This window comes from Protomyctophum parallelum, assembly GCF_964188405.1.
Source record: "Protomyctophum parallelum genome assembly, chromosome: 15".
NCBI lineage: Eukaryota > Metazoa > Chordata > Actinopteri > Myctophiformes > Myctophidae > Protomyctophum > Protomyctophum parallelum.
In genome coordinates, this window is record NC_139710.1 from 46,273,531 (window position 1) to 46,284,915 (window position 11,385).

At 42.6% G+C, this 11,385-nt stretch overlaps 1 protein-coding gene across 3 annotated transcripts in view; it reads right to left on the bottom strand.

The window, feature by feature from the left end:
- inpp5l (inositol polyphosphate-5-phosphatase L) overlaps positions 1-11,385 on the bottom strand; it is a 40,163-nt gene that overhangs the window by 26,417 nt on the left and 2,361 nt on the right. For 2 of the 3 annotated variants that reach the window (XM_083784126.1, XM_083784125.1), the window contains exons 2-3: positions 1,017-1,058; positions 494-594 (exon numbers count right to left, since the gene is read on the bottom strand). In XM_083784126.1, coding sequence (XP_083640252.1) covers positions 494-594; positions 1,017-1,058 — 143 coding nt within the window. Of the gene's footprint in view, positions 1-493; positions 595-1,016; positions 1,059-8,864; positions 9,305-11,385 lie in introns of those variants that run through there. The other variant, XM_083784127.1, reaches the window with a different exon arrangement.

Consider the following 11,385-nt stretch of genomic DNA (forward strand, 5'->3'; position numbering starts at 1 on the left):
TAAAAATGGAAAATGCCTGGGCAAGCAACAGGCGGACTCTACACAGAAAATACCTTGGTGTTAATTTAACTCTGAAGAGTATAAATATTTGAACCAAATGGATTTGTAGAGCAGGTAAATTCGGTTTGATTTGTACATTGTTCAGACATGCTGTATTAGACAACAGGAAAGGGCTGTGGATGGAGTCTACATAGGAATAATACGAATGGCACTAGTCTGTGTCACAAGGAGGGACCACATCAGAAATGTGGTCCTCTACGGGGACCTACCACGCATCACAGACAGTCAGGAACTACTGCCGGAACTAGTGGCAAGGAAGCTCACACTATGGGAGCCAAACCAGGGCAAGAAGCGCACGCGCTACAGCTTAGCTAACAACACCCTGATGTTAGATAGGAAAGTGTGGAGGGCAGTGATTCAGGAGTCCCGAGTTGGTGTTTGCTCGCATGGAATCGTCCAGACATGGACCATTCAAAAAGCACAGTAATCCTACCTGAAGAAGTTGTCTGCATGACCCATGTTGACCATGTAGTCCTTCCCTCCGACCTCCTGGAAGTGCAGAGCGATGAACCGCGGCTTGTAGTTGTGGACGGTCTGTTGTAGGTATAGGATATGATATGAAAATGTTATGTCACGAATATGCCGGAGGGGGGGGGGGGGGGGGTCATTTTGGTCTGAATTAGCCTGGCTAATAAGCCAGACCGAATCAGCCGTTGGAAAAATGTAAGTCTTTTTTTCAACCGGCACTGGTGCATGCCATGGTCTAGCTGAGCACTGTCAACTCGATCAAGGTGTCAGACGGGATAATACATATTATTGTACTGTGATTAGGCTGGGCACACCTGAGCAATGTAAAAATAAAACAGATTGATTGATTGATTGAAATATTTATTAACAGTTTACAGAATTACAGTGCATTTCAAGCACAACTCAATACAAAGACTGTTAACTGTGAGTGGACGACCCAATTCATCAAAAACACACCCATAATAATCAACAAGAGGTCGCAAACTCACCGTATAAAATTCTCTTAGCCATTCGCTTTGAATCTCTCCCACCTGCAAAGAGACAGAAACATCTTTTGTATTTCAGGGATTTCTCTTTAGAAAGCAAGGCTTTCCTTCTTGTGTCCCAGAGCGTCCCTTCTTTTTCAGGGATTTCTCTTTAAAATGTTTCACAAATGACAGCAGTGACGCGATATTAGCCTTGTATATCTGCTGTTTTTGAATAGCAAAAGTATAAAATTACACTAATGCTTAAGATATCCTGTCTATGCTATTCAATCCTCACACATATGGCCTACGGGATAGCTTGACTGTACAAGAAATTATCATGACCAGGACAGCAGGTGTAACTGTACCTACATTCATTAGTTCTAGAGAGGTGGGCTAAATAATGCAAGACCAATAGAACACTTAAAACATGCATGAGTACAGCAGACCACATCAGCCTTATTGGTTTGCACACCAATGTAACTAGTCGCAGATCCTGGAACATAGTGCAAACATGTCCGGTGACACTCCCTAGGCGGGGGCAGGGGTGGGAGGGAAACCAGAGTCATTTAGCAGCCTGGCGGCTGAGGGGAAAAAGTTCAGTCTGTGGCGGACTTTTGTAGCCTTCGGCAGCCGCAACCGTCTCCCAGAGGGGAGCAGGGTGAGGAGGCCGTGGCCAGGGTAGGAGGGGTCGGCCATGATCTTTCTCCTGACGTACATGTCACATTGATGTGCAACTCCTTGCAACTCAGCTACTGCCATTCGGGATAATGGTTGCAAGGAGCAGGGTTGCCAAGTCTGTTTCCTGCCAATGTCGGCTTGTTTTTGAGTGGTGCAACCACTCCTACAACCAGGAATGTCCGTGTGTATCAGTCAGTCAAGAGCACGAGTGGTGTGCACATGCGTGAAATTGGAACGAGAGAAGTATGTGACATGGCTGCCACCTGCTGGACGCAAATCTAACTTCTGACTGTCTAGGTTCATTTATATCCATAATAAAGCTAATCTGACGGAGCAGAAAGAGAGAGAGAGAGAGAGAGAGGAGGGGGGGGGGGGAGGGGAGTTGCACCACTCGGTTTTTACAGAGTTGAGTTTTAATTTTTTTTTAGTCAGGGCTTGCATTTTTTTAGCATATTATTGGGCTTGTTTTTTAGGGGAGATTTGACATATTTCTCTTGCAAGAGTTGGCTTGTCTTTGGAGGTGGGTTGGCTTATTTCTCTCACGAGAGTTGGCAACACTGGAAAAGAGTTGCATGGCGAATCATTGGCGTGGTTTGGGCCTTACACAACACTCTGTCAATTTGGATTTCTTTTTTTGAGGATCACTAGGATGCTAGCCCCTCCAAGGCATGGTTTTCGAAGATTACGTCATGTGGCAACCAAAACGGCTCTAAACTGAAAATTTAGGAAAAAAAAAACATCCACAGACGAAGCTGCCATAATATCATGTAATTTCCAAAAGCCAGGCATTGGAGGGGCTAGCCTAGCGCCCCTCAAAAATAACCGATCACAAGCTGAGCTTGTAGATCGGCTAATATTAGGCCAATGTTAGACCCGTTTTTTTTTTTACCGTTTGATTACTTTTCTTTTTTTTAATACTGTTTTTATTAGGCATTTTTTGTATGACAACATCAGAATATTAGACAATGATGAGTAGTTCTGTTAAATAAATAAAAATGTTCCACATACAATACATAATAAAAAAGTGTGATAAAAATGTGATAAACATGAAAAAACAAAAAACAGTTAAACAATGACAGACAAACAAAACAGACAACAGGACAGACACTCTTGCTCTCAAACATTCCCAACATGTTGTTGTAAATTAAGTGAATTACAGACATTCTTTTTTTAATAAATGAGAAAAAATAAAATAAAGAAAAAACACTCAGTTCCTTTTTTTTCAGTTTGATTACTTTTGATGCAGAAATTGTATATATATTTTTTTTTAAGCATTAAAAAGGTGTTAAAAGTCCTTAAATTGTCACTTCCCCCCACCACCCCACACACCCCTTGCCAGGTGGACTGACAGCTGCTGAGCAGCATAGGCTTTGCATACAGTATGTATTTGCATGCCAGAGTGGCCAGTGTCCAGTAGGAGACCTCATGTCATGTGTAATTCCGGTACAGCTATACCGGCTACAACCTGTACAACACACATGTGAGCAAGCATCAGCCTCTCTAATAATAATAATAATGGATTGCATTTTTATAGCACTTTTCGATGCACTACGTGCTTACTCAAAGCACTTTACAATTCATACATTGGGAGGTGAAGCGGCAAACAGTCGACGCCAGCGTCCTCACTTCCCACTTTCACACACCAATGGTGGCATCCACTGGAGGCAAGGTGGGGTTCAGTGTCTTTCCCAAGGACACTTTGGCGTGTGGACACGCCGACCCACGGATCATTGGACGACCTGCTCTACCTCCTGAGCCACAGCCGCCCCAATGGCTAATAAGCTACTAAATAAGACTCGAGAATGTTATTATTCTCACCCCCTTCTTTTTTATTACACAGATCTACAAGTTCACAGCTCTTTGTGGGTCAACATTTGTGATCTTGTAGATCTGCAATTTTTTGAATAGCCAAGGTATGAAATAGGGCTTTAGTGGTTAACCAGTTAACTTTTATCTTGACAACAACCAAAGCATTTAAGAAAGAAAGAAAGTTACTATGTTTACCCAGGGTAACTGGACTAAGCTCAAAAACTTGTTTACAGCCAGGCCCTGCTCATAGAACATTTCATGGTAGGGGTTCAATGCCTCGTTCAAGGGCACTTCAGAAATTTTAACGTGCCGGTCTGGGGATACGAACTAGCGACCTTCCGATATCAAGACCGCTCCGCAAACCATTCGGCCACCGCTGACCAATTTAATCAAGATCTTCATCTAAGAAATTATACCACCATGGATTATACATTCTTTGGTTTGAATTTAAAAGAATTGCCTGTTTTTTCTTTTTTTTTTTAATCACAATGCCCTTCCTTGTGTGGCAGAACCCAAAGATTAGTGTCTGAGGCAGCAAGACTGTGCATGCTTATCAGTGCCTACTCTAAAGTCCAAATACACCTTGCATGCACACTGTAAAATGTGGCAGAGGAACGCACATGTGGGCCAGTTAAAGAAATGTCCCCCCCACCTTGGTAGCCACATAAACATATCTGCTTTTGCATGTGATGTGACAGACAAGACAGTGCACTTTTCATTTCATTTTAGATTTTTATGTTAGATAATTGAGGGAAATTAAGATTCTTAAATGTATTTATTTTAAACGCAGCTTATCAACTAACCGGTTAATCGATAAGGTTATAAATTATCAATTAATGAATCGATAATTGACATCCCTACTATGACGTCATGTAGTTGATAGTAGGTGCAGCAGATCAACTTATCAAAGGCTCAAACGAGTGTGATTTCTTTTTACTTTATTGGAGTAGCCTATTTCCAATTTCCAATACGTTTACTTCTACTCCACTACATCTCAGGCAAATATTGTACGTTTACTCCACTACCATTTTATGAAAACTAGTTTGTAGATTTTGATTATTAGTACAAAACATACACCACTTCAGCCCTAGTATATCACGATGAAAAACTTAAAATGGCACATTCTGCATAATGAGTATGTGGTATAGTTTAATACGAGTTTCTCCTGTATACAAGCTCTGAGAAGCAGGCACCGGATGGAAGATGTTCTCGGGTACAGAAACAGCAGCATCTGACCACAGCGGACAGCCTTACGGCCTCCGAGTATAACACAAGACTGACTCAATTTGACTTCTTATTCTTAAATGCATGGCATGGCAGAGGAGTGGGCTCGGCCAGTTGCCACCCCCCTGGAACGTGAAAACTCTCCTGACAGGTTGGATCACCGGCAACCCTTTGATCGACTGTTTTTCCCTGTCATCTAAAATTAAATGCAAACATGCTCTTTGTCCTAGAGGTGAGACAGCACAGTAGGTAGTATCGGGATTTTTTATTTATTATTTACTCCAAACCTTCAGAGATCCTTGGGGTTCACTTTAAACAAAAGTCGGTGTCAAGACAATGGCCAGTTGGTTGGTTGGGCTGAAATCACTCGTTTTAGTGCAGCCTATGGGGCATAATAAGATCAACAATTTCAGTTTCACCCTTAAAATCATAATTAGGCTGTCCACAGCATATGGAGAATATAGTTTATTTTGCTCCATCAAGTACTTTAATGTTCAGTGCTTAAGTATATTTTAATAACTTTTTTGTACTTTAGGACATTAAGGAAGTATTTAGACAGGTACATGGGTATCTTGGTGATGTAGCGAATCTTGTGGACCAGACCCATTGCAAGATGCTGTACTCTGTCGTCAACCCTAAGACATTCCAGGTCTGTCAAAATGGGCAGGGGTGAGGTGGGTTCGGGGAGTGAGGACAAGTAGTAGCCTGAGCAGTTTGTTTTGGGAAGTCTGGAGCCTTGTTTTAAGGGCCTTTGAGGTGCTGTGATACCAAGAGGTGCATGCATAGTCGAAGAAACCTTGTACGAGGGCTCCTGTTGGAGTCTTCAGACTCTTCAAGGTGTTTTTGTTGACCAGTGAGGAGATCCTGTATAGGAATCTTGGTCTTGGGTTGACTTTGTTGATTATGGCCACCGGAAAGATTAGCCTCCAGGATGGAACCTAGCTACATGAGGACATTTGAACGATACCTTCAGGAGAAACTAGTCAACTTCTATTTTGCTTTTTCGTTTCCCAACATTTGTAGTAATTGTGTACTCTTACTCATGTACTGCATGGTTTTGCACTTCAGGAATCAAAGGATACTTGAACACACACACACACACACACACACACACACACACACACACACACACACACACACACACACACACACAATAATGACACTGTGATCAGTGTAAGCACTGACATAAATGTACTATAGTGATATTTTCATTGTAGAACAGTAAACAGTGACTATGTGTAGCGGCCTGCCAGGTAATGAAGGCTACTATAGGGGGATGGGTTACACCCTATAGATGAGCGGTAGATGGTAGACCCAGGTTTAAATCCGGGTGTTTATCATGACCCAGATTGGGTTTCCTGATTGGGGGTGGTCAAAGCGGGGGCTTATGATTGTAACAGGGTAGCCCTGCCTGTAGCCCAGGTGACTGGGCTACAGAGCTTGTTTTCCCATGTGGGAGACCTTGGGTGGAATCCAGGTGAGGTGGTTACATAAAGTGGTAATGTTAAAAAGGTTACCATTAGAGCAGGACCAATGCTAGATGTTTGGGTTTGATACGGATTCCGATTTTGGAGAGTCCTACCACCGATTATAGATGTTTAGACCAGTAATTTGTTACAAAAACAACATAGAATTCATGTACATTTCTATTTGAGAGGTGACCTCTGGCCTAGCAGTCCAGGCACATGCCACATATGGGCTCTAATGCAGCCTGACAGCGTGTCGCGGGTTCGAATCCTGAACCAGACGACCTAATTGCTGTGTCATTCCCCATCTCCTTCTCCCCGTTTCCTGTCTGTCTCCACTAAATACTATAAATAAAGCCCCCTTGAAAATATATGTATATATAAAAATAAAATAAAAGTTTCTATTTGAGAATGAGATTAATCAATTTAAAATAAAAGAATAATAAACTAAAACAAACAACTCCACACCAATGGTTCACAAGTCAACTAGTTTGGTTGGAACTTGCAAAACAGTTGCAGGAAATTGCAGCGGTCTGAATTGACCCAATGCAGGTCGGCTCAGTTTTGGAATAATAGTGGTTGCGAGTTCCGACTATATTGCATTGTAGATCATTGTGTACCTACTGGGCTTTAAGCTGTATTAAAAAAATAGCCGATATACACAAGCTCACTTTGCAAAGCGTTGTGAGCTTGTAGATCTGCCATTTCTGAAAATGTTTGAAATCTGCCACTTATAATGATTAAGACACATCATCAGCTACATATACGACTGTCAATACTGATCAAAAAAGGCAAATAATGGAAGTATACGAGTAAGACGTGCGAGGGCGCGTGCACGCATCCGCCTGGGTGACACCAGACTGCTGGGCGAGTGCTGACGCTTTGGCATGGGGGGGGGGGGGGGTCAAATCAACATATGGAATGAATTCTGTACCGACCATATATGGAGCGTGTCTTGAGTGCACAGGGTTTGATGAGGTCAGATCAACATATGGAATGTCAGAACAGGTAAGTTCCATATTGAGGACATCAGGGATCTCTTAATATTGATGATGTCACGTGATGTCACGAGGCATGACCATTATATGGGACGTGACTGACTGAATGACTGACTGACGGGAAATGCACGATTTCATCGAAAAAATGCAATCTGTGGTCGCAATAACACAGGTATGAACACAACATTCTGTAACAGGCAACAACTTGAAGGGCTCAGCAATGTTCTAAATGAAGAAATCTGATAATATCTCCAAGATACTATATGGTCAAACATTACCTTTCTTCTTGGCCATTAATGTGAAATGAACCATGTTAAATTGATTATTATTTTCTTAAACCAGTAACTTCTGCATAGCGATAGGATTGAAGTAGTGAAGTACAGCAAGTTATCCTGAAGGCCAGCTAAATGTTATGAAGTGTAGTGGTTGTTTATACAAGTCAAGGGGCCAAATAAGTAGAAAAGCGTATGGCCCCAAGGGAAGAGTTCTGTTTACAGATATCTCCCACAATGGGATCAAAAGTGTTTCCATTGGTGCCACTGCCAGATATGGCAACCGGCGGAAACATGGTCCAGGCTGAGGGCCAGATTTCCATTGAGTATAGTGCTCTCCTCCCCCATGTCTGAATGCCTGGATGTTTTATGACAGCCCAGTATAGCTGGAACAACTCAAAGTGCTGGGATTTAAACGGAAACCCTCTTCTGTTGTGTCAGTGACGAAGACGTACTCACATGTTTTACTTAAGTAAAGGTATGAATACTGCAATGTAGATATATACGCTGTTAGAAGTAGAAGTGCCATGTTCAAAATGTAGGCTACTTGAAAAAGTAAAAAAGTATCAAAATAAATGTAATAGGCCTACTTAAAGTACTACTCATTGTGCACAATGTCCCATTTCAGAAGTTCAAAATGTGTAATTTAAGTGGTTAGTGTGTTTTGTAATACTACTGTAAATCTACAAAGTTAAGTAAGTAACTGAAGTTTTCATATAATTGCAGTGGAGTAAAGGTACAATATGCATCTCAGAGATGTAATGGGGTAGAGAAGGAAAAGTATTGAACAATGTAAATACTGAAGAAAGTAAAAAAATATTTGTACTCAAGTACAGTACAATCATGTTACTTTACACCACACTGGTGTAAAGTAACATGTACCAGTGGTGTCACCACTGGTTGTGCAGAGTTCTGGATAGTTTGACAAGATTCAATCTTGGCTGGGGTGGGTTTCAATATGGGCATGGGTTTCACCTTGGCGTTTACCGGACAGGTATACGAAACCAGTCACCTGCGCACACTCCACACTCCAACTAAAATGTGTAAGGAAATTCAAATTTCCAATTACAAATGTAACTTGCTCCACTTCTATCTACTTTTATATCATTTCTGATGAGCTGTTTCCTAGCTACAGAAACAGAAAGGGTATATCCTATACCACTCACTCTTGTGCTGATTTTGCGCGTCTATACTTCATACGACCGCCCCACCGCCAACTCGTTGGATTAATTTCTATTACCGTTATCATCTTCTAATTGAGCGTTGAGCTTTTTGGGGGGCCTGGCTGTCCACCAGCCATTTATTTTAAGACTGTTTATGAGAACTGCAGGCTACAATACGCATAACTCTTCTTCACGTTGTAACCTGGCTGAACAGTGTAGTTTAACGGTGGAAAAAAATAACTTCTCATCGTCTACTCACGTTGTCAAACAGTGATCCCACATTCGCAGTGACAAGCAACACATCTGTGTACGTTTCCATGTTAACGATCGACTCCCAGAAATAGTCCCAAGGAACTCCCTATATCGTACAGCCAGATGACGCGCTGACTGTACAGTGAGAGACAGGCCTATATAGGCTATTATACTCTTCAAGATTGGCTATAAACTAAAACGCCTAAAAATACTATTGCTGTTTAGGCGTTGCTTTCTTTAAAACTTGTCCGGGTCTGCCTGTTGATGGCGGGTTGCCGCTTCTCGTTATGATGGTGGTGGTGATGATCAGAATCCATTGCAAGACCATCGCAGACCGAATGCAAGCAGCACGCATAAAAGATTCCCGTCGCTCTTCATGGTGGTTAATTGGACTAGTAGGTTCTTAGCGGACTTAACGCTGCACGTACGATGCATCTGCTGCTGTGTCTGTCTGAGAAGCAGACCACTCACTGCCAGGCACACTTAGTAGGCTACACACACACCGTCACTGTTGCGTTGTGAACTCTTGACTGGAGCTCCGCCCCTGTGTGGTTAATTATGGCCTTCCTTGTCAAGTTTATTGCCACTTTACTTACCTTTTACCCTGGGTATGTTACACAGGACAGGAGGATATGTGGGAACATCTTGTAATTCACACCAGAATGTAGTACTGCAGTGGGCCCCTGGCCGCCAGATATGATCATGTATGAATAATAGCCAAGCCAAGTGTCAAGACTATACAAAAATACCACTGTAACCTGCCTACTGTATTTGAAAAACAGAATAAGAAAAACCATGCCCTATCTCTGAATACTGCTTATGATGTGCAATGTGCATATGATGCACCACCTTGTCCCCTAGGCCACTATAGGCACCCTCACAAAACACATGCAGTAATCCTGGTCTCTATACTGCCTCACCCTGGTCAGCCGGGGTGCCTGATAGAGGGGGAAGGTTATGGCTCTACCGGGGAAACTCTCAGCTAAATAAAAAATTGCTGATCTACAAGCTCGTGGCACGTTGTGTGCTTGTACTGTAGATGTGCTATTTTCACTAGTTTGGGTCCACAGACAAAATTTCTCTTTTGTTTCACGGGCTAAAAAGTTTGGGAACCACCGGGTTAAGATGTCTGGAGCCCTGGCTGCCTCTGTGCTCACCATAGCGCTGGCACGGAGCTGTTAAGACATGGCACGGCTCACAAAAGCTAACCTTTTGAGGTCTTTCTCACCGCTTCCTGCCTGGACCCCCCAAACACTCATCAATAGGCGCGTTTGAGTCCTGTTGCAGAACCGAAACAAAAAGAATGTTGCCCTGTCCATCACCAGCTAAAACAAAGGCATTTTAAAAGGGGAACCCCTCTAAAAGAGCCGCTGGCAGTTTGTCACAGCCTGGACTATAGTTGGTGTTCAAGATTAAGTGTTCAGCAGAATAATCAAGACATATTTCACATCCACCAAAAGGCGTCCTAGCTGGACAGCTTGTTCCCGAGCGTAGAATAGAACAGTCCCCAGACTCCCCACTCCTTTGGGGTTGGAGATCCATGCCCCACCGACTATGCCATACCCGTTGCACCCATCTGTATGTCCTTTTTATGCCCATATATGGAGATTTCTGTCTCTCTGTGTCCCTTTATTCCTATATAGTGAGTTCCGTGTCAGGCATGCCCAAATATGGAGTCTTGTGATGTCAGAACAGGCCATATATGGAGCCTGGGCAGGGGCCCTTACAGAGCCCGGGCAAGGGTCTGGTGACATGGTGCATATATATATAAAAAATCTGTGTATAGTAGGGGCTAGCGCCCCTCAAAAAGAAACGTGATTTTATTCAAAAGACTATAACTTATGACTTAAAACTATATCAACATTTGCTGTCAAAATCATCCTCTAACAACTAGGAGCAGCCATAGGAGCCATTCTACGGCACTCAGGGAGCAATCTGCGGTTAAAGGAGAATTCCATGCTAGAATGCTTTCTTATCTTTCTTACCTTTCTTTGTAGTTGTTACGTCCCCACCAAAGAGGTCCAGGTGTTTTTTTTGTGCAAAAACTCCTTATTGGCCATTTTCCCTACCATAAGCCCTCAATGAATTGCATTGAATTGAATGGGAATTGAATGGGGCTATGGGGTGTTATGCTAGTTCGCTTATTTCCATTGAAAGATGTAGTAAAGTGTGCCGCTTGGGATATTATTTACATTATGAAGAGAGGATATATACAAAGAAATTATAATTTTGAGCAATGGAAATAAGCGAATTAGCACAACACCCCATAGCCCCATTCAATTCAATGCAATTCATTTAGGGCTTATGGTAGGGGAAATAGCCAATAAGGAGCTTTTGCACAAAATAACACCTGGACCTCTTTGGTGGGGACGTAACAACTACAAAGAAAGGTAAGAAAGCCTTTTAGTATGGAATTCTCCTTTAAGAGTCTTGCTCAGGGACATTGCTGACCTGGCCTGGAATCGTACTTAGGACAACTGGCTCCCCAGGCAGGCTCACTAACCACTCAACTATGGCCGCACCTGCAT